General features: G+C 48.6%; 9 protein-coding genes across 9 annotated transcripts; 3 read left to right on the top strand and 6 right to left on the bottom strand.

The window, feature by feature from the left end:
• Nucleotide 1: 1 nt before the first annotated feature.
• EV420DRAFT_1334987 (60s acidic ribosomal protein-domain-containing protein) lies at nt 2-907 on the bottom strand. The gene is made up of 4 exons (XM_060468855.1): nt 796-907; nt 467-746; nt 310-414; nt 2-257 (listed from the first exon to the last, which is right to left on the bottom strand). The coding sequence occupies exons 2-4, from the start codon at nt 656-658 to the stop codon at nt 216-218; spliced, it is 339 nt and encodes a 112-aa protein (XP_060329970.1). The 5' UTR covers nt 659-746; nt 796-907; the 3' UTR covers nt 2-215.
• On the top strand, nt 908-1744 carry EV420DRAFT_1334984 (40S ribosomal protein S15). The gene is made up of 5 exons (XM_060468854.1): nt 908-985; nt 1033-1152; nt 1207-1410; nt 1460-1581; nt 1634-1744. Exons 1-5 carry the CDS (start codon nt 983-985, stop codon nt 1647-1649), a joined length of 465 nt encoding a protein of 154 aa, XP_060329969.1. The 5' UTR covers nt 908-982; the 3' UTR covers nt 1650-1744.
• Nucleotides 1745-3187, bottom strand: EV420DRAFT_1546773 (uncharacterized protein). Its single transcript, XM_060473318.1, has 4 exons — nt 2571-3187; nt 2221-2517; nt 2088-2167; nt 1745-2037 (listed from the first exon to the last, which is right to left on the bottom strand). The coding sequence occupies exons 1-4, from the start codon at nt 3090-3092 to the stop codon at nt 1950-1952; spliced, it is 987 nt and encodes a 328-aa protein (XP_060329968.1). The 5' UTR covers nt 3093-3187; the 3' UTR covers nt 1745-1949.
• Nucleotides 3188-9992: 6805 nt separating this feature from the next.
• EV420DRAFT_471855 (snare protein YKT6) lies at nt 9993-11107 on the top strand. Its single transcript, XM_060482268.1, has 4 exons — nt 9993-10311; nt 10362-10585; nt 10635-10745; nt 10803-11107. The coding sequence occupies exons 1-4, from the start codon at nt 10074-10076 to the stop codon at nt 10827-10829; spliced, it is 600 nt and encodes a 199-aa protein (XP_060329967.1). The 5' UTR covers nt 9993-10073; the 3' UTR covers nt 10830-11107.
• A 944-nt stretch (nt 11108-12051) lies between these two features.
• EV420DRAFT_1271339 (glycoside hydrolase family 16 protein) lies at nt 12052-13983 on the bottom strand (the record flags this gene model as incomplete). Its single annotated transcript, XM_060467631.1, has 8 exons — nt 12052-12088; nt 12140-12221; nt 12276-12368; nt 12425-12513; nt 12566-12689; nt 12748-12892; nt 12944-13316; nt 13364-13983. 8 exons carry the CDS (start codon nt 13981-13983, stop codon nt 12052-12054), a joined length of 1563 nt encoding a protein of 520 aa, XP_060329966.1.
• A 1029-nt stretch (nt 13984-15012) lies between these two features.
• On the bottom strand, nt 15013-16350 carry EV420DRAFT_1643524 (uncharacterized protein; the record flags this gene model as incomplete). Its single annotated transcript, XM_060477527.1, has 2 exons — nt 15013-16286; nt 16335-16350. 2 exons carry the CDS (start codon nt 16348-16350, stop codon nt 15013-15015), a joined length of 1290 nt encoding a protein of 429 aa, XP_060329965.1.
• A 1513-nt stretch (nt 16351-17863) lies between these two features.
• EV420DRAFT_1546761 (PLP-dependent transferase) lies at nt 17864-20381 on the top strand. Its single transcript, XM_060473317.1, has 10 exons — nt 17864-18120; nt 18170-18382; nt 18444-18585; nt 18641-18729; nt 18785-18884; nt 18944-19029; nt 19083-19721; nt 19772-19802; nt 19855-19945; nt 20008-20381. Exons 1-10 carry the CDS (start codon nt 18051-18053, stop codon nt 20074-20076), a joined length of 1530 nt encoding a protein of 509 aa, XP_060329964.1. The 5' UTR covers nt 17864-18050; the 3' UTR covers nt 20077-20381.
• On the bottom strand, nt 20370-22652 carry EV420DRAFT_471728 (uncharacterized protein). The gene is made up of 2 exons (XM_060482267.1): nt 22582-22652; nt 20370-22523 (listed from the first exon to the last, which is right to left on the bottom strand). Exon 2 carries the CDS (start codon nt 22331-22333, stop codon nt 20561-20563), a length of 1773 nt encoding a protein of 590 aa, XP_060329963.1. The 5' UTR covers nt 22334-22523; nt 22582-22652; the 3' UTR covers nt 20370-20560.
• On the bottom strand, nt 22574-25002 carry EV420DRAFT_471675 (uncharacterized protein). The gene has a single exon (XM_060482266.1). The coding sequence runs from the start codon at nt 24745-24747 to the stop codon at nt 22981-22983; it is 1767 nt and encodes a 588-aa protein (XP_060329962.1). The 5' UTR covers nt 24748-25002; the 3' UTR covers nt 22574-22980.
• Nucleotides 25003-25048: the final 46 nt, after the last annotated feature.

Below are 25048 nucleotides of genomic sequence, written 5' to 3'. Positions count from 1 at the left end.
CGTGAATAGTTCGCTTTGCAATTCATAGGAATTCATTGGAGTACCGACACCTCCGATTGCTTGCAAGTCGACAAATCCATAAATTCACAAATAAGGTGCAGCTTGAAGTCAACGAGTCGCCTCGTAATGTAACAGTGCCAGAAAGCAAACAGTTCGAACGACAGACAATGCAATACAATCAAATCGTAATAAAAAGCTAGTAGAGATACAGCAGTTTAATCGAATAGACCGAAGCCCATGTCGTCGTCGGACTCCTCCTACAGATCGTGTTAACGAGTAGCAAGAAAGAGTACAGACAGAAAGACCAACCTTCTCTTCCTCCTTCTCCTCCTTCTTCTCTTCAGCAGCAGCAGGAGCGGCACCACCGGCGGCGGCGGCAGGGGCAGCAGCACCTCCTGCACCACCAGAGGGAACCTACGCAGTGGTGGTGAGCAGCCGAATGTGAAAGTATGGTAATACGACCTACAGAGGCGAGCTTGGAAGAGCCCTCAGCAATCAATTCGTCGACGCTCTTGCCGGAGAGCTCAGAGATCAAGCTGGAGAGGCGGTCCTCATCGGACTCGATTCCAACAGCAGAGAGGACCTTTTTAATGTCGGCGGCGGAGGGAGAGGCGTTGCCTCCGATTTGAAGGAGCAGGTAAGCAGCGATGTAACGCATCTAAGTAACAGTAAATTGCCAGTCCAAACGAACGGTAAAATTGAGTGCACTTTTCAGATGTTTTGAGTGTATACGGTTCCACAAATCACTGAGAGTGGGAGTCAGTTGGTAGTAAAAAGGAAACGAAGTTGACTCACATTTAATCCACTACAGGAGGACTTGTGGTTGCTATCCGTTCGTGACTTGGTCCTGCACAAATTTTGCGGATGCGAAGCTGGTGCTGTATAGTAGCACGTGACAATAAGGTTTCAGCCACACTTTCCGGATTCGTACTCCGCATCCCTTTCCAGTTCAACGCATCGCGCAAGAAACCTCAAAATCAAGATGGTACGTGCTCACTTAGCTGCGTTGGCAATGATCCTGACGATGTACAGGCCGATTCAAGTGTCACCGACCCCGCCGTCGCCGCCGAGCTCAAGAAGAGAAGGACCTTTAGGACATTTTCCTACCGTGGAGTAGAACTCGACAAGCTTCTCGACCTCAACAACGAAGAGGTTCGTCGGTAGCTGGGCGATTCGGCGGTCAAGACTCATCGTATCTGTGTGTAGCTCGTCGACCTTGTCCACGCCCGTGCCCGCAGACGCTTCAAGCGCGGTCTCAAGCGCCGACCACTCGGCCTTATCAAAAAATTGCGCAAGGCCAAGAAGGAGGCACCTCCCAATGAGAAGCCTGCCGTCGTCAAGACGCACTTGCGAGACATGATTGTGGTGCCCGAGATGATTGGATCTGTTGTCGGAATATACAACGGCAAGGTGCGTCTTGATTTCAAGTTAGCAAGATATGGAATTGACATATAGTCAGGTCTTCAACTCTGTCGAGATAAAGCCAGAGATGACCGGCCACTACCTTGGCGAGTTCTCCTGCTCGTACCGTCCCGTCAAGCACGGTCGTCCCGGTATTGGTGCTACCCACTCTTCCCGATTGTCAGTCATTCTTTGGTTGCGTACATTTCTTATCACTCACGTCCTCCTCCAGCATCCCGTTGAAGTAAAAGGAGGTCCCTACGTGCCGGAGGGCAGGCTTTATACTTCTACTATCATCCATGTCATGCTTTATGAAACAATATTGATATGCGATTCCGGCCATCCCTTAGTTGTGATCTTTCAGTTTTGCAAGCAGTCAACATGTCATTACTCGTGAGAGACAAAGCTGTCTACGCAGTAGTCGTTAGGATGATGGTATCCGAGCGCGTCATTATACAATACATTTTCCTGTACATAGATAAGATGCTCAAGTGCGTAAAATACAAGACGTGTGGTATGTAACAAAAGGGGAATAAAAGTTATCATGGTTATTTACGAGGTGAACTTAGCGGTGAACCTAGTGCTGATGTCGGCCTGTCTAATTTATTGCGCAAGCGCTCCAGTTCATGTTGTAGCCTAAAGAAAGGTAAGTAGATTCCACGAGTACGACGATAGACGACACTCACGTCAACGCCTTCTGTTTGAAATCTCCAGCTTCTCTCTCAGCACGCCGTTTCGCAGATTGTAGGTCATTCTCTTGCGTTTGCTATAGCCACTTCAACATTCTGCCCACCATCGACAAATTGGAACGTTGCTTACCATCGTGTCCATCGCCTGCCGCAGCTGCTGAATCTGACCCTCATAACCTCTGCGCTCCTCTTCGAATTTAACCCGAAGCCTCTCGCTTTCAGCCTGCTGGAACTTGGCATCACGCAAAAGTCGCGAAGCCTCGTTCTTGTTGGATGCCAGATGGAGTTGGCTGGTCAGTTCCTCAATCCGCGTGTCGGCAGCTCCCCGTCTTGAAACAGTCGATGGCCGTGATGATGTTGCGAACGCCCTGGTTTCTAGATCCACGATCCGCACATTGAGTTCCTTCACTTGCTTCTCAAGATTCGCCTACATGACATCAATAAGAAGATGATACTTATATCCGTGAAAAATAGACATACGTTCAATCGCTCAAGTTCGGAATAATCCACTCGACTCTTGCTGAGCTTAACCTGGAACTCATTTGCCAATGCCTCCGCCTTCTTCATCCTCTCGAATGCGTTGGTCACCCGATCACCTTGTTCTTCCAGTGCCCGCTCCAGGTCCTGCTTCTTAAGCTGCAGCTTCTGATACTCTCTGTCAGTGGACATCCGATTGGTGTCGACATGGTCAATCTTGATTCCCTCAAGCTCAGCCTGTAGAGCCCGACGAGCTTTTTGCAAAAGAGCGCGGTCAGCCTCAACATCATCCAACATGCTTCGGAGTTTTCGGACCTGCCCATGAAGCGTCACGATCTGCGACTGTTGTTCTGCCTGGGCGGCCGTGGAAGCTTCGTATGCCTTGGTGATGTCGCCGATCTTGGTTTCCATCCGCTCCTTCTCCTTCTTCCAGCCGCCGCTGTTATACACTTCCTCGTCAAAGGTGAGTTGAAGTTCATCATAGTCCGACCGAATGTTCCGATTCTCTTCGCGGAGTCGACTCATACTGTCGCGCTGTGATTGAAGCTCTGAAATTCAAGAGTGAGAAATCCAATACGAACATGAAAGCAAAAAGAGATTACCTTCGCTCAATTGTGCAAGTTCAGCTGTGAGAGATTAATATGAGCGGGAGTCAATATAAAAAGTGTCGACGTACCTTGATACTTCTTTCGCGTTTGATCGCTGGTAAAGTCGCTTTCCTCGAGATCTTTTTGGTGACGTGCTTTCTCGTCTTCGAGCTCTTCCACTAGTCGCTGATTGATAACAACCAGATCAGAGGATCCGTGATTCTCATCATCAAGTTTGGCCTGTAGCTCTTGAACCCGGAGTTCCGACGCCTTCAAACGCTCTTGCAACGTTTGGTGCTGTGCAAGAGTGTCGGCGTTCGCCTTTTGCAGCTCGCTGAGGGAGCGACGGACTATGGAGGATTATGAGCACTCATTACGGTAGAAAACATTGATTGGCCATACCAAAGGCCTCTGCTCGAGCAGCCTTGGCTCTCTCTATCTCGGCAGCTTCAAAGCGTTCCTGGTATGTTTGCTCTTTAGCATTGTAAGACTCGATCAATGCAAGCATTTCTGTGAAACAGGTAAGGTAACTTCAAAGCCAGTTAAATATCTGCTAACCTGATTGAGCTGCATCAGAGGTGGAAGAGGAAAGATCCTCCTCTTGAAGGCGTTTCTGCAGCTGACGTCTGACACCTGGGACTTTATTAGATACGTATTAAAGACAATATGAAATGGAACTGACTGGAGGTTTCGGCCTTGGCTTCACTGACCTGGGACCGAAGATCGTCAGCTTCAGCCTCCATCCGCTTCCTGGACTCTGTCAACTCCCTCAGCTGAGCACGTTGAGCTTCTAACTCTGCTTGCGCTGTACGTTGTTGAATGAGCTTTGAACGATAGTCAATATTTGTACATCCTGGCCAGAAGAAACTTACCAAAGCCTTCCTTGACTCCTCTAGACGAGAGTAGTTTTGCCGTTCTTCCGATATGGTATTCTGGAACTTGGTCCACATTGTTTGGATACCATCAACCTGGGCAGACTCAGCCGCACGACGCGCTTCTGCTTCCTCTCGAAGAAGTTCTCCCAATCGGATGTTCTCCTTCGCAAGACGAGCGCGGTAGGTTTGAAGAGACTGCTTAGAACCATCACTGTTCTCCAGATCAGCGGTCATATCGCGGATCGATGCCTCCAGATGTTGCCTGACTCGCTCTGAAGCTACCATTTGAATCTCTAGAATTTGCACTTGCTGCTTGAGGGCATTGACCTGCCGGTCTGTGGAAGAATGTGCACCATCAGTGTGAGATTCTTTTCGGGGACGCGTTACACCCTTGCGAGGCGTTACATTGGCCATGCCATGAACAGAGTTGCTTGAGTTGGAGGATACGTGCTGCGAGCGAAGCGACATCTCTCGATCAAGATCGTCATCCACAGCTTTGAGCTCTTGAAGTAGACGAGATTGGAAAGATGAATCGACCGGCCCACTATTCATCACAAGCTGACGAAGCTCCTGGTGATGACGCTCGACACGATCTCTGATTTTTGCAGCTAGGGCCTTGGAAGACTCGGCCTCGTTCAGCTGATCCTCGAGCTGGGCGATGTGAGATTCGTATTGCCGTTGTACTTTGGCCATGGAAGTCGGGGCTTGTGTTTCGTTGGCCAAGCGCTCCAATTCGGTTTCGAGGTTATCCTTCGATCGCTGGACCAGAATGAGTTCCTGTTCGAATTCGGAAGCCCGACGCTCAGCATTTTGAAGCTCCCTTTGGAGGCGTCGAGCCTCAGCTTCAGCAACGTCTTTACCATGCCTCTCCTTTTCGACCTCTGCACGCGCTTTCGCTGTACGTTCCTCCTCGGCTTTGAGTGCTTTGTCCTTGCCACGCATTCCAAGCTCTGTCTGTCGGACCAGATCCTCCGCCTCCCCGGTTAAGCGCGCCTTAGACTTTTCAAGCGAAGAAATATACAATCGCTGGCTCTGCAACTCGAGCTGAGCATCTACCAGCTGTCGATCTGTTACCCTCTTGGCTTCCTCCAAGACGTGAACATGCTCGACGATGGTCTTGTCTTGCTTGCTTTCCAGCTGCTTGACTTCCCATTCGCGTTCCTTTAGATCCTTCATCGCCTTGCTGTAATCCCTTTCCAGTTTGATGTTACGATCCTTTACGATGGAAAGTTCGGATTTCTGAGTAGAAACCGTTTGTTCCAATTTGGCGCGATGAGCAACTTCAGCTTCGAGCTGCTTCTTGCTACTTTCAAGCTTGGTCGTCTTCTCACGTTCTGATTCGAGCATGAGGTCCTCAATGTCGTGATACTTGGTCTGAGCGGTGACTAATTGACGTTCGAAACTCTGTACGGCCGTCAATCTTCCTAGCTGGCGATGAGAGCACTGAACATACCTCTTTTGCTTTCCGTGCTTCGGCAAGGTGGCCTTCCGTTTCGTAGATACGCGCCTTAAGCAACTGTAGCTCCGATTCCATGCTCCGCTTACTCTTTTCCAGTTCGGAGACGCTAGACTGAAGTTGAGCCAGATGTGCCTGCGCTTCCACCTCCCGCTTTGTCAAAGAGTCGCGTGAACCTCTCAAAGACGATAGTTCCCTCGAAGCATAGTCCAGTTCTAATTTGAGCTTGCTCTGGCTCTCCAGCGCAAGACGACGAGACTCCGTTAGCTCCTGTTGTAGTTGAGACGTTTGAGATCGTAGATCGGTAAGTTCCTCCTCCTTGCTCTTTTCCACCTCTGCACGTCTCGTAGCCTCACTCGTCTTTGCCTCCATCAGAGTCCTCAGCTCATCTAACTCTTCCTGAAGCTTTATTCGAGCAGCACTGCCACGCAGACCAGCTTCTTTCTCCGCCTGCAATTCAGCAGAAAGAGTATCAATATCACTCTGAAGCTCAATGATCTCTTTTGATCCTGCCTCGCGCTCCTGTTTCGCGGCGTCGGTCTGCTCAAGCAAGGTCGCGATTCGCTCCTCCTTCTTCTGTATCATGTTGGAATATTCGGTAGCTGTTCTAGTCAGCTCGGCAAGCTTATCTTTGGCTTGACGAGCGTCCTCTTCTACGGCCTCTATTTGGTTCTGGAGTAGATCTCTGGCGCCCGGAATTAGTATACTATCGCAGCAGACTCGAATGCACTTACTTGGTCTTAATCTCAACATCCAGCTTTCCTTGCAGTTCCTTCACAATCACATCGTTACGATCATGAGCCCTAGAAAGATCCTGTTCCCTCAGCGTTTTCAAGTCTTCCACGGCATTCTCGAGTTCATGGATCTGGCTCTTGAGAATATCGATTTCTTCCTCAGCAGCAGCCAGCTGGGCGGTCAGGTCCGTCTCTCTTGCTGACAAGAGCTTCTGGTCGCCCTCCAAACGCACAGCGTGGCTTGTCGCTTGATCAAATGCCTGTAAAAGGCTGGTATACTTCTCCTCGTGTTCTTTCTGCAGATTCATGGCACGTTCCAGCTGGGAATCTAGCAACTCCGCATCAGCTTGCAAATCGGCGACCTCCTCCTCAAGCTCGGCCTCGCGCTTCTTGCTCCTTTCTAGCAAGGCTTCTTTATCGAGCCCGAGCGCACGCTCAGCTTCGAGCTCCTCGTCCACCTTTCGCTTCTCGGCCTCAAGCGCCATCTTGAGACTTTCCAAGGCTTCACGCTCTTGTTTGTCCCGCTCGGCTCGCTCCTTGATCAAGACAAGCTCTGCCTCTTTCCGGCGCAGTTCGTCATCATTCCGGGTTGCCGCGAGAAGAGGACGAACCTGTACGGTTAATGAGCATTCACCCGAGCCGCAAAAATGAGATGAATGCTGACCTTTGTGTAGAGTTGCCACCAAGGCCAATCTCGTAATTCTCCATACACTCTTGCATTCCGTTGTATTGTCCTAATAGCGATAGCACGATTAAGAATCTTCTTGATTTGCCTGCGAGCTGTCCACATGCGCGCTACAGCTTGTAATCGAGAGAAGATATCAAACAAAAGCAAGTCGCGACGTTCTTCAAGCTCGGCGAGCACACCGGCTTTGAAAAAGATTTTCGACGTCCCAATCTTATATATCGAGTCGTCGAGGTCCAAAGTTTTGACCATGCGTCGACAAGCCTCGCGTCCGTCCATATACCCTGGTGGTATGATTCCAGGTGTGAGAACCTCGTATCGCTGTCGGAACTCGACGAAAGGTAGGCGATTAGGATAGCCCAACCGAGCGATTCGAATGCCTTCCAAGACACCATTACAGCGTAGCTGATCGAGAACAAGGGGAACGTCCACACGTCCAGGCTTCTTGTGGGCGTTGGGCACGATACACCTAACGAAATGAGGCTGCGTAGCTTGCAGCTGCGACATCAAACTCGCTAGCTGCTCCTTATGTCTCTGCCCAACCGTCCGGAATGCTCCTTTCTTGAGACCACGTTTCTTCGCCACGGTGAACATGTTACCAGGTCCTCCTGGCCCATTGGCCACTGGTAGATCAGAATACTCTGCAAAGAGGGAGGCGACGTATCGCTCAGAAGACGCAGCCAAAACACGGGTGACATTATCATTCAACGGATCCTTGTTCTTTTCCAACCACCCATCCGTTCGATACTCAACCTTCGCAGCATAGTGCTGGATCAGGAAACCCTGCGCGAATCGAGCAGGTTCGTATTTTTGCTTCCCTGGATGTTCATCATCTTCACCAGAAGCACCTGCCCAAAGACTGGTAAGCTTGTTGGTGAAAGTGAGATCTGTAGCTTTGGGCATGATACACTCCTCGTCCAAGCAGCTCAAAATGCCGATAGCATTTCCGGTTGCCTCGATTAGGTCGATAGTTGGCTGAAGGTCCAGTCCAAAGTTGACATAATCCCAATGGATACCTTCCCTTGCGTACTCCTCCTGCTCCAGAACGAACATGTGGTGATTAAAGAATTGCTGCAGCTTCTCGTTGGTATAATTGATCAGAAGCTGCTCGTAGGTATTGATCTCGAATATTTCGAAACCAGCAATATCGAGGACGCCGATAAAAGTGGACTTTGAAGAGGGTCGATCGAGGGCTTCATTAATCCTGTCCACTAGGCGTCCAAACGATTTCTCATACAAAGTCTTGCAAAGCGCGGACAATTCATCCAAGGCTTGCTGGCGCGTTCGTGCCTGAGAAACCCACTCTCGACCGGCTAAAACACGAGGGCGTAGCACGGCACGTGTAAATTCGGCAACGGGTATTCCAAGGAGATGACACACACGCTCGGCTTGTGAAGGATCAGGCATTATAGCATCATCAGCCCTCGTCGAGGTGATGGCAATGTTGCCTATATGAAGAATTGCAGCCACTATTCGAAATAGATCGAATTGTTCAGCAGGAGTGAAGCCAACGATGTCGAGAGCGGACTGCAGATATTTCTGATGAGTGGTCAGCCTGAAAGCAAGTGATTAAAGGCTGACCTTTAGTGCAGACCATTCATGGAGATCGTCAACACCATCCACCTCTCTTCTGCTCTTATTTAGATATTCATAATCTTCGATGGCTCCTCCCAGAAGTAATGATTCCTTCAAAGCACCTCCGCCAGCCATCAGCTGATAGAAGACATGGAAACTTCGCTCGGCTTCGCTGCGCACGACAACTCGACTCTTCTCTAGCAAATACCAATCTATATTTGCCCCTGCGATGCTGCCATCGGGAGCAAATGTTATTCGGACGAATTTACCAAATCGACTTGAATTGTTATTCCTTTGAGTCTGGGCGTTTCCGAACGCTTCAAGAATGGGGTTGGCTTGTAGAATTTGGCGCTCAAGCAAACCTAGCCGTCCCTTTGCCGTCAAACCTGAGCTGGAGACAGATGGAGACGCGTTGTGAGTCCTACGAAAGGAACTGTTACGAGGGAGTCCGCTTGTTGGCATAGATGAAGCAAAGGAACTCGACGATGTTAGCGTTGGCGTACGAGAGTGGGAGGGCGGCGAAGTATGAACATCGGTAGCAATGGCAGCAAGATATTGGATGACTTTCTTCGTGCTCTCGGTTTTACCCGCACCTGATTCTCCCCTGTCATGTACGTGAGGCGAATATTAGACCAGAGAAGGAGCAATCGCGTACGTGATTAGTATGCTTTGGTTCTCCCTCTCTTCACCCATGTTAACCCACGCCCGCTCCGCAACGGCAAATATGTGAGGTGGATTCTCATCCCTTCGCTTGTTACGATACTGTTGTATTATAGCATCGGAATAGAGTGGGAGAGACTGATAGGGATTGATAGCAACTAAGAATAAGCCTGAATAAGTCTGTAACACGTAAGTCCACAACCATCGTGCCCTCGACATAGCGACTCACATATATTGCTCCAGAACCGTACCTCAAGCGAAGGTTGTGTACCACACTGGCCTCATTCAAAAATGTGAGATCCGCAATGTCCTCAACGCGGTCAAATTTTGGCGGGTTCATCTTGGATAGGGCATAAAGCGGGACCCGTCGAAACTGTCGGTTTTCAATACAATGATTTCGCGTGGCATATAGAGTGCACATACGTCCCCACCAGCAGCCATGATAATCTCGCCAATATCTCCCTCCTCCTTGTTGACCCAGCCGGCCAAATACCCCTCTTTGTCGTCAGGGACCCACACCCATTTCTTCTCATTGAATTCAGCTTGTAGCGCTGCAGCACGCGCAGTTTCTGCGCTCTGAGATAACCGTGGCATAGGCATTGCCAAGGGTCAGTGTTCTAAGCAATCGATCGTCCAGCAGTGGCCGCCCAGAGCCAACGAAAGAGTAAGGCGGCGTTAGAAAGAAATGTCGTGAAAATCGTTGCAGTAGAGAGAGTACAAGTTGAACGTGATGAAAGGGAGTGGAAGAGCCGGAAAGGCAAAAAGTCAAGTAAAGCGTGTTAGATGCGTTGACGTTCGCAACAAGTTCGTCGGTGACAGCACCTGTTCAACACACGTCCAAATTAGGAACCGATGATGATCGCCAGGAGGCACAGCCAAGCACACGTCAATAACCCGGCATTCCACCTCAACCACCACTGACGAACTCGTTACGATGAAAGTTTTCTCTATCTCTGTCATTTTGGCGCCTCCAAGCGGACAGTGTACCGTACTGAGCACTGCCAGTGACCTGTCGTCCTACTCTTTCTACCAGAAAGGCTCAGTCGGCGAATTCATGACCTTCTTCTCCAGAACTGTTGCAGAGCGTACTGCACAGGGCCAACGGCAGAGCATTCAGGAGAACAATTATACTGCCTATGTATACAATAGAGGTGGCGCCGAGCAATTGGCAGGTACGTCTAACTCGTCTTTGGGCTGCCTTCCTCGATCTCACCATCATCAGGCGTTATTATAACTGATCAGGAATATCCTGTCCGCCCCGCCTTTTCTCTGCTCTCAAAGTTGCTGGACGACTTCACCGCCAAAGTCCCACAGTCATCGTTTAGCGATCCTTCATCCATTTCCTTCCCCGACATCAACACCTACCTTCAGAAGTATCAGGATCCCAGGCAGGCCGACACTATCATGAGAGTCCAACAGGAGCTAGATGAGACCAAGATCGTACTTGTATGTACCCTTTGTGCTCAGTTACACGGTAGTCTTAATCAATATACAGCACAAGACGATCGAGTCTGTCTTACAGCGCGGTGAGAAACTAGACAACCTCGTGGATAGATCCAATGCGCTTTCTGCCCAGAGCAAAATGTTTTACAAGACGGCCAAGAAGGTCTGCTTATACTCCTTATAGCGTCCTGTTGTACATAAGCTAACCTCCCCCTCTTAGCAAAACTCCTGCTGTGTTATTATGTGAAGGTCTATCATTTTACACCGCCTGCACATTTTTCTTCGTCATCTTCATCTTGTATACATAGATACCCTCTACATGTACAGATTTTTCATGGATATAGCTGATAATACCTCAATAATGACCATCATGGGTCGATATTATATGTGGGTAATAAACGCAACGATATAGACCAACTTTCAACTATCTAGTTCCAAGCCTAATGTTGATTTGGAGCCTAATTATCTACTGACTGAAACATAAACCAAAATTGATGGCCAGGCATAAAGGAGACATCTTAAATAAATTCCCGCAGGTACATCATTTCCATCCCTGCCCGGCGTTTCACAGATGTTTGGCTAACAGTGAGACGGAGCCGAAAGTGCGCCTTCGTATGTAAGGTTCGGTAAGGAAGAACGACGAGATCAAGCAAAGCTATGCGCCTCCGTACCACTCAAACTCGAATATGGTTCCACTTGACATCGTACCAAGTCCAGACGAAGAGCCACATGTAATCCTGCAGCTGACAAACGGGAACCAGCCCGAAGGATAAAACAATATATGATCGTGATAGGCAGAATGGTTAGCAACCCAGAAGATGATTCCACCAGGGCGCATCTGTACAGGTGACGGACCGGAGAATGTAAACGGCGAAAAGCAAATGTCTCCTAGCGCTTGCTAGACAGTTGACTCTACTAGACAGAAGCTTCGTTTGCCCACAGTAGCCAGGATCATCGATGGCTTGTAGACATAGTCGAGGCTTTGACTCAAGGGCGATATTGCGGCAGATCGATACGGCTAGCTTTATCCGTCTCGGCGCAAGCCCTTCATAATGACTGTACCAGACGACGTCGGTGTTGCCGGTGGGTTGGGTCTGATAACCAGTCATCAGTTAATTGTTGAAAACCAATAATACGTCTTACCAGGCTCAGGAAGAGGCAAATACATGCATAAAATCATGATATCAAAAGGGAATTGCAACTATTGTTCCATGCACCAATAAAAGTAGTATAACGTTCTTATATCGTCGTGAAAAATATTTTAAAGACATATGCAATGATGTAGAATACACCTACGTGAGCGAAAACGACCAGTGGAAGCTGAGACCAATAACAGCGACGTCCATTAACAAAGAAAAAGAAAATCATCAGTACGAAACAGATATCAATGAGGGTTCGCAGCGGCAATCTAGCGGGGTATGTGTGTTGTCACAGACAGACGCACGCATAAAAAATGTCGGATTTAACAGTTAACAGCTTCCCAGCTTCCACATCTTGACATAATCGCTGACAACCACGTATCACTAACAGCACGAAGAATGAAACGAAGGTACTTACATTCTAAATGCCCTATCGTCGGCACTGGAAGGCCACGTCGCACTCCATGTATCCTGCGCCTTGGCGAAATCATACATCGCCGCTATAACGACTATCAGTGACGCAACCCAGGCAAATGCAATTGTGAAAGACGCACTCAACGAGCCGTCATGCCATGGCTTATCACCCACATCATCAGGGAACCACCCACTAGTGCCCCCGACTGCGACATTGATGATAAGGTAGAATTCTAAAGCCGTAACCTGTCAATTAACGGCATCGAAAAAAACGAACCATGCTGCATACGTTGATCGAAAGGCGCAGACCACCCGCTATTTTCCCAAGGGTTCTCAACGACGACTTCTGCACTGCCGTTCTGGGCTGTTTGAGGATAACTTGGATCCGAGATAAGCGAGGGCATCACTGGAAGGGTGGGACGTTACTTACTCTCCCCTGTTCCAGAAACTCTGCTTCTCTTTCTTCATCGTGATATCCACCATGGCTTGAAGCCGTGAATCAACGGACATTCGAATGAAGTCACTGTCCCACTCCATTGTATATGTGTGGAAGTCTATGTGACAGTGAGAAGTGTCAGTAGAACGGAGATTGCAGATTAGTAGCTCGCAGACCTTCGTGGTAACCACCCCGCTTCGTTTCCCACCATCCGTATATCTTGGTCAACAGGCTATCCATAGGTCCAAAGTTGAGGGACGAGCGAACATAGTTGACGCCTTGACCTCCATAATCTGCAAGGTTCCCGCGAGCCTCAAGAATCTAAGGCAAATTAATTAATCCACTAAATTGGTCCGCTAACAGCAGACTTACGTCGATTTCTCCGCTCAGTGGCCAAGCACCATACGTGTTGTCCTCTGGGAGCATCCATATTGCGGGCCACAACCAGTCACCCCTCGGCAGCTTCGCTTTAACCTCAACTTTGCCATAAGCGATGGTCTTCTTTCCTTTGGTATTGATCCGAGCGCTGAGAACGGGATTTACGACAGTTTTGGTGCTATTTTCCGATGTTACAGAGCAGGCTGTCGAGTTGTCGGTACTGCAGTTATCCACGTCGTAAGTATAGCCATCGAAAATAGAGTCTGTGCCAATGTCGTCACTCGTAAGCGTAGGCATGATGTAAAGTTGACCATTATTAATGTAGGCATTCTTGTCAGAATCGGTAGCGACCTGAAATTCGCCATTTCTGCGAGAAGTTTAATGGAGAGCCAAGAAAAGTCCGAGAGAACGCACCCAAAACCGCCAAGCATCACGTCCTTAGACCAATTGTCATCGGAGATACCATTACTCCAATCCTCATCCATGACCATGCATAAATCGCTGTCCTTGAGCATGTCGATACCATTTATGCCAGACCAACAAAGTAGACCTGCTCCAGCCACACCAAGCATTATGATAACAAACGTAATCCACCAGCTCGCACGTCCTCTGCGGTCACCTTCTTTGAGCCACGGCTTATCGTCGACGGTGAGCTTTGCCGCGATTTTGGTACTGGGACCTGGAGGCTTTGACTTTGCCAGACCAGATGCCAGTGCCGTTGAAGAAGCTGCAGGAGAGTCGGGTCCTTGGTTAAGGTACGGATATGAAGGAGGGCTCCACAATGACGAGCCAGGACGAGAAGCGGGAGAAAGGAAGGGTGCTCGAAAAGTTGCATTCGAGGATACTCGTGGAATGCCCTTGTTCAGCGTTGGAGAATCGAGACCTGGAGAGACTCTCGTCGTTTCATAAACCAGCTGCTGGGAATGATTTTGCTGAGAGTGATTTTGGGAGCTATCGAGAGAGCTACGCCGTGAAATACCAGGTATCGGCAGGCCTGGGTCTGGGTTGCCTGCATGGTGCTGAAAGGGAAACATAAATGATGAAGGAGGTGCCCGTCTGTTGAGCGGCAATGCTGAGTTGGGCGTCGACGGCGACGGCTGGTCAGCGTATAGAATGGCTGGATTCCAGTCGAACTGACGGTCAGAGGAGCGACGATTGCGTGACCGACGACCATGCATGGTGACTGGAGCGTCAGACTCTGATCCGCTGTCCATGCTCATTTGGCTGGGACGTTCTCTGGCAACAAAGGAGGGACGGGGAGGCGGCCGGTCCTCAGCAGACATGGCGGATATGAGGGAAACCCTAGAGTGTGACGTGATCAGATGTGACAACCCTTCTATCTTCCTTTACGCGAAAAAGTACGTCATTGCCATGGCATTCGAATGCTGAACCGACTTGCGACCGATGTGGAGACCGATGCTGTTATAGGCACAGTTCAGTCTGTTATTTCACTAAGCGGTCGGGGCTTGAGTATATAGTCATATAGGCGATTTAATACTGAAAAGCGAAAGAAGAACTTCCCGACAGGTGTACCTGCTACGGAAGGTAGTTTAATACCGTTTAACTTACACCTACGGTACCGTACCAATTGCAAAAAATCCCTGAATACTGATTGTGAGCAGGTTGCAAGGTACATACAGCTGGCACACGTTTAGCTTCTTCCATACATTTCGCGATTTCAATCAGTACGGCATAACAATTGCAACGCCGAGTTTTCAAAGGTTTTCGAGTCGGTAAATTCCAGAACGTCCAGCCGAGTGTCTGCGCATCCGTTATGAGCGCCCCAGGGTTACAGAACTCGGTCTTGGAATGTGTGGAAAGACTATTTGTTATATTTCATTTCAATCAGAAAACGCGCGAAAAGCGCGCATAAGAGTACGTGTCATGACTCTTGCATTCATGTATGAACATACAGCAGATCGTATACATACCCAGCTAAGTAGTATTCATCGTCACCAAAGTCTGGACCTTTTCAAGTATTGCACACCGAATTGCCCTGACTCGAACATTTTAAATGCATTGCACAAGACCGGAGAAATTTGAATGCCGTTCATGATATTCTTTCACCACGCAACCAACGACACTTTCTGATTGTCCTCGACTACCACGGCATGTCGATCACCAACAGCGGCGTGCGTTGATTTACCGAAGTTGTACCCAAACGGGCGGGACACCTCGACCTGCGAAGAATTCGACTCTACACGAGGAAAACCTTCTGCGATAAACGCCTCCAATGATCTGACAATCACACCGCCATCGCAAAAGATGACGACGAGGTCCGGTCTGCCAACAACAACTTCTTTGCCACCTGCAGCTTTTGTTGAAACGTCGCAGACCCGGACAGGTGACCCGTGCTCGCGGAAATTGACCCGTTCGTGCCGTCGCTGCTCCCCAGTGCTCGCGTCCAATACGGTGACAGTGAGAGCGTAGTCTGGGCTGTCGCCGTTAGCAGGGTTTTGCCGCTCGCTTATATATCCAATGACAACGACCACGTTCAAACTGGGGACATGACGAAGAACATCGATGTGCCCCGATATCAAACTGGACGCCCAGAAGGTCTCTAAAGACGGGTTCGCGAGCACGCGAACGACGCATCCGTAAGTCTCCGGACCATCAAGGACATCTAGCACTGCCTCGACAGTGCACATCAAGAACCTGTCATCGCCCATCGCCGTGGCGCTTTGCATATTGATGGCCCCATCTTTTTCATCATCGACGGAGATAGTCCTAGGGATTTTGGTGAAACGTGACGGTGGAAGTGCATCGTTGGGCTTGTCGGTTGGTGGCCATAGCATGAGACTCATAGACATTCCGGACGACTCGCCCGCACAAGCTACAACTTCGCCAGCATGGGAAAGCCATACAGGGCCGAAACCAGAAGGCCGTTCTTCCCCCTCTGACGTGAGTGAAGAGCCCGTGATCTCGGTGAGAAACATTGGGCGATTGGGATCAGACTCAGTGAGATCGCACACCAACAGCCAGGTGTCGTCTTCGTCATTGACGGCGACCAAGACGCGCCCGTTGTCGTACTGAATACGAGCAACGGATATACGGCCAAATAAGGCCACCTTCTTGATGAGGCGTCCGTCATGGAGATTGTACACCGAAAGACCAACAGGCCGGTCACATTGGGGAATGACAACAAGATTGCGAGATTCGTCAATGACGATGCCTCTTTCGACAGGGTAGTCAATCCATTCGGATAAAGAGGCTACATACGTCAACGATGAAGAGTTGACGTGGATCTTCCAGAGATTGACAGTGTCCTCTCCGAACGTCAGTAGATGTGGGAATGAAAAGTAGATCTGTTTGACATCGCGGCTAATGGTTACGCCTACTAGTTAGATATGAGCTTCAAGTCGCTAGCAACATTAGCGACACTCACTTTTGTGCGGAGACATATTCTGAAGGGTTCTTCCAAAAACCAAAGAGGGTAGCCAGGTTTTATCTGTCCGCAGTGTAGTCGATGGTACAGCAAAGTGCTTATTATCAGTTGAACAATATGATGTTGCATCTGATTACGCGGGATCCATGGTGCATCCTTGATATCATGGAATTCCGTATTTGTTGGCCTACATAGGGACTTGAGTTGGAAACGCAGTAAAGTGCATCAGACAACAAGGCGGCGGGAAGAGGAGTAACCGCCGGCAAACCCGATGATCTTGATCAAGTAAAGGGGCTACGACCATATTTGGGCATGACCGCCTTCAACTCCAACTGCCACTTCTCTTCGGTACTGTAATCGCTGCTGCCATATCTTCGTCACAAACCAGTAAGCTCTTATCAAAGATATGTTGAAAATTCCTTACAGAAGTGCGTATCCATCACTTATCCATCGTCTTCATGGCGTGAAGCTCAACCTATTGGCAGGCTCCAAGTTTTGACTAGGCCATGACAGATTCTAAAGTCATGGTATAGCATACCAGATACTGAGCATGCTTTGTGGCTGGTGTTTAATCTGATAGACTTCCTCTTGCCAGCGGAAGCTAGGAAGAATCCGGCCCTGCATGACAGAAACAAAGTCGGTCAGTCGTCGACTCGTCGGCCACCATCAGTTGGCCACTACTATCCACCGCGAGCGAAGCAGGGCAAAGAACTAACACTGTGTACTGTATGAACAATTGACGTATTCGTACGCACTTGCTCGGCGTTTCGTATCATTTTTTGAGCGAGTCCGAGTTGTCCGAGTCATGATGACTATGACTCGGTGATTACTGATTCTACATAACTGGCGTGTCCGAGGCAGGTTCATAATACATCAAGGTATGTATTGTCTTATCCCTCGGGCATGGACTGATTGAAATGCGGCAGGCAGTAAATTTATCAACAGCTTAGAAAGATTTATCCTGTGACGGCCTATGCTTTCGATCTCGGAAGCGGTTGTACTTCTTCTAACAAGCGTCATGGATGTGCAATGAATTTCTTTTCCCTTGGACATGCTCTTCCAGCATGTACCACCGTTCTGTACGAGCCTACAACCCCCAACAGGCTCTCCCAACTCAGTATGCTTCCATGGCTAGGGAACTAGGTGCATAAGTGAGCTGTCTACGACCTCAATTCCGGATAGATTCCTAAAACTGTCGGAGGCCCGTGAAGTCGCCCGTGTGTCCCTTGAGATGGCGTCTTCCAAAGACCCATCTGAACCAAAACTTGGGTAAATGATTATCGAAGGTACTCATTCTCGTAATCTACGAGGAATTTCTATCGGCGAAAAGCCTCCGGTTATTTTTTACGGCTCATCGACCTGAAATACAGTAATAGCTAGAACTTGTGTCTAAGAGTTGTAGCGCCACGGTAGCTCAAAAGGTCGGAGCTCTTCGTCAGTTGGTTTTCAAAAATTTCTCTCTATTCATTTACGTCCTTCTCTCAAGCTTCGACAGGAAGACCATGTCATGTGAGTCAAGTTTTTGTTCAACGATGGTGAACTCCGACACTATTTTTTCAGTATCCGAAGTCGAAGACAGGGAAGTTCCCCAGAAAAACTGGTATCATTAATAAAACAATTTCACACCGAGTCATGACTCCGACATAAATTCTGACTCATCCCTCATCCCACCTACAAAGACCGTTAGAGCGAAGGGACTTTTGTGCCATACCTACCATGGATGCCATTGATCTACGACATCACTTGAACACGCTCTCACTCTCTCGTAGTCCGAGTCCTTTGAAGGGTGCGTATACCTTCATTGTCTCCACGTTTCTGTTATCTAAAAGCAACAGATATCATCAATTATATGACTATCGATGGGATGCTCAGCTTGGCCGGAGGTCTGCCCCACCCATCTCTATTCCCCTTCGTCAATCTTGAAGCCGACGTATATGCACCCACTGTCGATCTCAACTCCGACACCCGGGAGCTCGTGCATTTGACCGTTCACAGGGACGATAAAAATCAAGGTCAAGTCGTAGATCTGGCTGGTATTCTACAATATAGTATGTGATTCCTCCGTCGTCCCCGTTGGTCTCATTGACACAAGTCTTATGCTATGACTAGCCCAAGTGATGGGTAACTCGTGGCTACTGCAGTTCACGCACGAGTTCATGCGTACAGTGTTCCAACCTGGGTACGGAAACTACGAGACACTATTGAATGAGGGTAACACGGACGGATGGAACAAAGTCGTGAGTCTCCTCTGGTAAGAAACAACTCTTGTCGATCCACTCTTTGTCTAATGTGTGTGCTGAATACAGCGAGTCTGGTGACTGTATTATTATCGAGAAGTACACATACTCAAGTGCGCAGGCATTGTGGATACCGATGGGATGCAAAGGAGTCCCAAGTAAGCTAGTGACAAGTACACCTCGTAAAGTATTGACTCATCATGACCGCTGCAGTTGACATGGACGAGGAGGGGATGCGCGCCGATGCACTAGAAGATGTCCTTCAACAGTGGGACGTCAAGCGTCCCGGCGAAAAACGACCACATGTTCTTTAGTGAGCTTTGACGTATCTGCATGGCTAGCGTCTTTTACGGTAGCTGATATAATTCGTAGCACCGTACCTACTGGCCAGAATCCCACAGGTTGCGCTATGTCTGCTCGTCGTAAACAAGATATCTATTCCATCTGTGTAAAATACGGTGTGTGGTTTTGGCTCTATCATCATTAATACCACATATAGCTGAACAACTAGACATCATCATCGTGGAAGACGACCCGTACTACTTCCTCCAGTTTGAAGAATACAGGCGTGGCAGAAATCGATCCGCAACTCCTCCTAAATACGACGAACCGACATTTCTACGATCTCTCGAACGTACGTTCTTGAGTTTTGACACGCAGGGTCGAGTTATTCGTCTGGACACGTTCAGTAAAACTCTAGCGCCTGGCAACCGTCTAGGGTGGTTCACTTGCAACCCCCTCTTCGCCGAACGTTTACTACGCGGAGCGGAGGTGACCACTCAAGCGCCGTCGGGATGGAGCCAGGCGATCATAGCAGAACTCCTGCGGTCTTGGGGTCCTGGAATTAGTGGATATCTCAGGTGGCTGTCGAGCTTGATCAAGCAGTATGAGGTTCGTAGAGACTGGATGTGCGACGCTATCGCCGATGCATTTGATGTTGAGAAGGGGACGGACGGAGAAGGACTCGTCGCCTATTCTCAAGGAATAAAGTTGTTCAGTTTCGTCCCGGCACGGGCAGGGATGTTCTTGTGGTGCAAGATGTATCTGGGAGAGCATAGAGATTATCTGGAAGCGAAGCAGAATATTAGAGAGGGGGAGGATTCGGAAGCCATTTTTGAGACGAGGATTTGGAAAGAGCTGCTTGAGGAAAAGGATGGTCACCTTCTTAATACTGGTTGTCGAAGTACTGACATTTTCTATAGGTTTTGCTTACACCGGGGTCTTACTATACGTTAGCTTTCCACTTTTCTTGACTTTGCTGATGCTGATGCTGTACTTTTAAGGCCGTGGCAAGGAAAAGATAGGAAGTCGATTGCGACTTCAGGCAGAGAACCTGATGTGGTCTTTTTCCGGTTGGCATTTTCGATGACTACGGTGAGTTGAAGGTTCAGTTAGTCATTTTGAGACGAGCTGACTGTGTCTGACGGCATATATAGAAAGAGGATGTGGTTCCTGCCATTCAAAGAATGGCAAAAGCCCTGCGACTTTCATGGGGTATCGCTTAGGTGCTTTGTCCCACCCTGCATGGATCGTGAACGTTATTCCGAATAAGTTCAAGTACTTAAATGTATCGTGCCCCATTTTCATTGTGGTAGGTTGAGAAATCATGAGAACAGATGGCAAGAAGCTTCCCCGACGGTGGGAATTCCTGTCGGAAGTCAGCCAAATCCGAGGGACTTCAAGTTCGTAACATAGAATTCATTTAGAGATACTGGTTTCTTAGCTCCACCACGTTTCAGGAGATTTCAATGTTCAGACGGGGAAGAGGTGCATCAGAATCTCAACAAAATTCTTATCGGTTTCAATAGTTAACGCACTTAAGTTCCATTAAAGTATCTGCACGTAAAGACTATTCAAAACTGAATCTTCCTAATGCTTCTTTCGTAAAATTTTCTATAGACAAGATGAGATCATAATCGACGTAGGTAAAGATACATCCCAATATCCGCCCATCACAACGCAATCCGTTAAATCCAACACGTATTGTTTTCAAATTGGTCTTCGTGAGCTTACAGTGATATCCAACCCTCTCGACCGCAATACGTCAAGGTCGGGCTGATACCTAAGAATTAGAGCCTCTTCTTCCTTTTCTCTCCGCCAATCAACATACCGGCAAATATTCACTGACTCGAGGTGACACGAGTTGCATGTTCGACGAGATTGGATCATCTCGATAAATGCATTCGTTGAAAATTCAATATAGCCGATGAGCTGCAATGTATGCAGACATGGAACGAAGGCTGAGATTTCGGACTCGGTATCAGCATCGTCGGTGGTGGTGGTGGCGGGTGTGGTACGATTAAAATAATCGAGTATTTCTTCAGTCAAAGCCCCTTTACCGAAGTTTGTTAATCGCAGGTCTTGGAGCGTAGGCGTGCTGGTGAGGATGTATACAAGATCATCCTTTTGAATTTCTCCGTTACTGAAGGAGAGTGACGTTAGAGGACTATTACAGCGTTCAAGGAGATGGCGGATAGAATTAAATGTAACGTCTTGGTCTCGTGAGGTAACACCAACCAAACACGTTATCGAGAGGTCCGAAAGAGCAGGTAAGGTGAGGTAGTTGAGTAGGAAGGGTATGACTGGAGGGAGACCGAAACCTTGCCGATATACAGAAGAAAGCGACAGTGATGTAAGTTCAGTTAGGGTCGTCTCCTCCGCGATGCCGTGTATCAAGGGTTGCAAGTCAAGGGAGAGACGGCAGACAGATAATTGAGGCATCATGGTTAAAGTATTCAGAGTGTGATGCACAGGCGGGCTGTGTCCAGGCTGTACATGAGTGTTTGAAAAGTGAGTGATCTGATGCCAAGGAGGAGATGATGAATGTATGTCGCTGATGTCCGTGACCTCTAGCACCCGCAAATGCGGTAGAGAATCAAAATCAAGATTTTGGCCAACATCCGCAGTATCCGACGAAGAATGAAGGTAAAGTTCTTGTAGAATGGGAAAGGATAGCGGGAGTTGCTGTAGGGAAGGGAAATACCTTCCAGGGAGGTGAATATGGAGGGATCTGATCCTATGACAGGCCGTAAAGAGCGTTGTTAAGACGGCATCGGGTAAGGCGACAGCTCCAGCTGTGTTGCCCCCGTGAGATATCGAGATTGATAACGGGGACTGACCGGAGCGAGATATATGCTTGCCGATGGACCGTGCATAGCTACTGGATGGTAGTCGGTCGACTACAATGTTGACATAAGACCAAAGTTCGGGGAAAACTGCAAGAACATCCTTCCATTTATGAGACACCAAGGAGATTGATAAAAGGGGGTTTCTAATAGGAGGAAACACCGACCAATCACCAGAACGCCCGGATGGCTGTACCCGTGGGAAGGGAAAGACCAGGGCGTGAAGGAAGATGTGAGCGAGAACTTCTTTGGGCATGAGACGCAAAGCGCTAAGAAGGCGCTTTCGCTCTTGAATACTGTCAGAGAGACGTTGCTGCTCTATATTCAGTGCCACCAGCTCCTCGTCGACGCGTGTGATCGACTGTAAAAGCTCTTGCCTCAGTTCCTGCAGTTCCAACGCCTGGATATGCGCCTTATCGATGCGCTTTTCAGAATCGGATATCATTTGCTGAAGAGTCTTCTCTTCAGACGGACTGGGTGTATCATTGGAACGTGTGAGTTTCCCAAGATCTGGATGATCAGCGATGGGACTATCTGCGTCTGTGACGGGAAATCTGTAGGATGGGATGGCGTGGTTTACGCAGGCGCAGCCTTTACAAGGGTGCCAGTCTGAGGGAACAGCAGCGGGTAAAGCCATGATCTGTGATGAGCTAACTCAGTATTTGTACATGAGACGAGATGCAGCACTTGCAGTTACTTTGACGACGTGTCGATTGGGGGTACAAATCAAACATGTGTTCGACAGCATCTTTGCTTCCGCCAATGTCACCGGCCCGAGGTGAAGATATCCAAGACAAAAAGACGCGTAAGAGATCTAAAGGCACGGTCTAGGCATTCAGAAAGATTAGATCAAGATGTGTTCTCGAGTTGGAAAAACAGATTTACTTTGCGTGAAGAGTCCGCTGTTAGGGTATACGTTCGTGGCAAGTATATCTTATGTTAGAACAGGACCTGAATAAACGCAATAATGAATAATCCATCGTGCAGTACTGTACTTGGTTGTAAATTCGTTAGGTGGGCAATATAAAGCAGCTGCAACAATGCGTATGGATATTAGCTTCGTAAAGAGTCCTCGAGGGTTAAAAAAAAGCATGCTGACATCATCGTCATCAATTCCCTTTTTTCCACGATTCCTTTTCACCTCCGTGTTCTGCTGGATGTGTATCTCTTTCTGATCCCATTTCATAAAATTCTCGTAGCCAAATCCATCCTACCAATATAAAAGCACAATATAGATATTCACAAACAATATACCTAAGATCGTCTCATATTCCGAGATTTTTGCTACAGGCACACCCTTTGCGTACTCATGGCCACTTCCAATCCCTCTGGCCGTAGTGCATCAAGCCTGGAAAGAGCTAGTATTTTTGCATCCTCCTCCCTACGGTTCAAGTTCCGCCTATTCACAAATCGGCAAATATTCACCGACTTGAGGTGGCACGGATGACATGTCCACCGAGATTCAACCATCTGCACATAGACTTCCATTTGAAAGGCAAGATAGCCACTGAGGTGTAGCGTGTGCAGGTGGGGGATGAGAACCGGGACCATAGAGTCAGACTCGGCGTCGACTCTACGAGCGAGATCATTAAGAACTTCGTCTGTGATCCCTCCGCCCATGTTCATTAGTCTCAGGTCCTGAAGGGTGGGTGTGTTCGAAAGAATATGAATGAAATCATCCTTTATGATTTCTCCATTGCTGAAATAGAGAGATGTAAGTGGACTATGGGAGCGTTCAATGAGTTGGCGGATAGAAGTAAATGTTGCGCTCTGGTCCCGCAAGGTGGAGCCGACGAAGCAAGTTACTGAGAGGTCCAACAGGGCAGGAAGTGTGAGGGAGTTGAGCACAAAGGGGATCACAGATGGGAAACCGAAGCCTTCGCAGTACACAGAATCAATTGTGAGTGACTGTAGCTGGCCGAGAGTCGTCTCCTCCACAACCTCAGTTGTCAAAGATTCCAGGTCAAGGGAGAGACGACAGATGGATAGTCGGGACATCATTTTTAAGACATCCAGAACACGATGAGCGGATAGTCCGTGTCCTACTTGCGTGTGCACGTTGGTAAAATGAGTGATTTGGTGCCAAGGGAGGGAAAGCGCGTCGATATTACTAACATCCGTGGCCTCGAAGACCCGCAAATGCGGCAGTGGACCGAAATCGAGGTACTGAGCAACCTCGGAAGTATTGGACGATGAAAGAAGAACAATTTTTTGTAAGGAGGGGAAGAATAGATGAAGCTGCTGCATGGAGGCAAAATGTCTGCCAGGGAGGGAAAGATGGAGGGTTTGTACCCTAGGGCTGAATGGGAAGAGGGCCATTAGGACAGCAACAGGAAAGGTTTCCATCTTGCTGTGTGTGCCACTCAGATCGTGTGATATTGAAATCGATAATGGGGACTGGCAAGAGCGAGAGAGCTGGTGTCCTATGTGCCGGACGTAACTACCCGAATGCATTCGGTCGAGAAGGATATTAACATAAGACCAGAGGTTAGGGAATGCATCAAGAATGTTTTTCCAGCGGCGAGATACTAGCTCAAGTGATAAAAGAGGATTCTTGCTGACAGAAAACGCTGACCAATCGAAACAGAATAACGAGTTCCTTGAGGGCGGCACCCGAGGGAAAGGAAAGACAATGGTGTGAAGGAAGATGCGAGCGAGGACTTCTTGAGGCATACGACGCAAGGCGCCAAGAAGACGCTGCCGCTCTCGTATGCTGATAGAGAGACGTTGCCGTTCTTTATCCAGCGAAACCAGCTCTTCGTCGATGCGCGCGATCGATTGTGCGAAAGCCTGTCTAAGCGCCTTCAACTCCAGCACCTGGGTATCCACCTCATCGATGCGTTTTCCAGAATCAGATATCATCTCCTGAAGAGTCTTCTCTTCAGACGGGTTGGGTATTTCGTTGGAGCGTGTAAGTTTCCCAAGATCTGGATGATCAGCGATGGGACTATCTGCATCTGTGACGGGAAATCTGTAGGAAGGGATGGCGTGGTTTGCACAGGCGCAGCCTTTACAAGGGTGCCAGTTGGGGAAAGAGGTGATAAATTCCATTGTCTACGAGAAGTCAGCAAATTTATGTCGATGAGATGCGACGTAGAACTTGCCAGTCAATTAGATCAAGAAGGTGATGGACGTACAAGTCGAACATGCGTTGGGGATGCTCGCCGGCCCGACCCACTGAACCCCAGCGGCTACTAAGCTTTTCGACCTAAAATACCGTAACACCCCATACCGAATCTATGAGAGGAGGAACTTGAGACGAGAGGGAAGGAGAGCTTGAATTCTCGTAGTGTCCTCTTGTTTTCGATTATTCCATTTGTCCTCCGTATTCAACAAATAGATATATATTTTA

This window comes from Desarmillaria tabescens (genome assembly GCF_030435595.1).
Source record: "Desarmillaria tabescens strain CCBAS 213 chromosome Unknown EV420scaffold_20, whole genome shotgun sequence".
NCBI lineage: Eukaryota > Fungi > Basidiomycota > Agaricomycetes > Agaricales > Physalacriaceae > Desarmillaria > Desarmillaria tabescens.
The sequence above is the reverse complement of the archived record's forward strand: the minus strand, read 5'-3'. Positions and strand labels throughout refer to the sequence as shown.

What these genes read in the sequence shown, in the direction of transcription:
- EV420DRAFT_1334987 (XM_060468855.1), bottom strand. Translation starts at nt 658, where the DNA reads ATGCGTTACATCGCTGCTTACCTGCTCCTTCAAATCGGAGGCAACGCC. An exon ending in GCTCTTCCAAGCTCGCCTCT is followed by an intron (nt 415 to 466) that starts GTAGGTCGTATT and finishes ACCACTGCGTAG; the next exon opens with GTTCCCTCTGGTGGTGCAGG. An exon ending in AGGAGAAGGAGGAAGAGAAG is followed by an intron (nt 258 to 309) that starts GTTGGTCTTTCT and finishes CACGATCTGTAG; the next exon opens with GAGGAGTCCGACGACGACAT.
- EV420DRAFT_1334984 (XM_060468854.1), top strand. An exon ending in TCGACCTCAACAACGAAGAG is followed by an intron (nt 1,153 to 1,206) that starts GTTCGTCGGTAG and finishes ATCTGTGTGTAG; the next exon opens with CTCGTCGACCTTGTCCACGC. An exon ending in TCGGAATATACAACGGCAAG is followed by an intron (nt 1,411 to 1,459) that starts GTGCGTCTTGAT and finishes ACATATAGTCAG; the next exon opens with GTCTTCAACTCTGTCGAGAT.
- EV420DRAFT_1546773 (XM_060473318.1), bottom strand. Translation starts at nt 3,092, where the DNA reads ATGAGTCGACTCCGCGAAGAGAATCGGAACATTCGGTCGGACTATGAT. An exon ending in CCGAACTTGAGCGATTGAAC is followed by an intron (nt 2,518 to 2,570) that starts GTATGTCTATTT and finishes GATGTCATGTAG; the next exon opens with GCGAATCTTGAGAAGCAAGT. An exon ending in TTCAAACAGAAGGCGTTGAC is followed by an intron (nt 2,038 to 2,087) that starts GTGAGTGTCGTC and finishes ACCTTTCTTTAG; the next exon opens with GCTACAACATGAACTGGAGC.
- EV420DRAFT_471855 (XM_060482268.1), top strand. Translation starts at nt 10,074, where the DNA reads ATGAAAGTTTTCTCTATCTCTGTCATTTTGGCGCCTCCAAGCGGACAG. An exon ending in TGGCGCCGAGCAATTGGCAG is followed by an intron (nt 10,312 to 10,361) that starts GTACGTCTAACT and finishes CACCATCATCAG; the next exon opens with GCGTTATTATAACTGATCAG. An exon ending in TTTACAAGACGGCCAAGAAG is followed by an intron (nt 10,746 to 10,802) that starts GTCTGCTTATAC and finishes TCCCCCTCTTAG; the next exon opens with CAAAACTCCTGCTGTGTTAT.
- EV420DRAFT_1546761 (XM_060473317.1), top strand. Translation starts at nt 18,051, where the DNA reads ATGGATGCCATTGATCTACGACATCACTTGAACACGCTCTCACTCTCT. An exon ending in AAACGACCACATGTTCTTTA is followed by an intron (nt 18,885 to 18,943) that starts GTGAGCTTTGAC and finishes TATAATTCGTAG; the next exon opens with CACCGTACCTACTGGCCAGA. An exon ending in TTCCATCTGTGTAAAATACG is followed by an intron (nt 19,030 to 19,082) that starts GTGTGTGGTTTT and finishes CTGAACAACTAG; the next exon opens with ACATCATCATCGTGGAAGAC.
- EV420DRAFT_471728 (XM_060482267.1), bottom strand. Translation starts at nt 22,333, where the DNA reads ATGGCTTTACCCGCTGCTGTTCCCTCAGACTGGCACCCTTGTAAAGGC.
- EV420DRAFT_471675 (XM_060482266.1), bottom strand. Translation starts at nt 24,747, where the DNA reads ATGGAATTTATCACCTCTTTCCCCAACTGGCACCCTTGTAAAGGCTGC.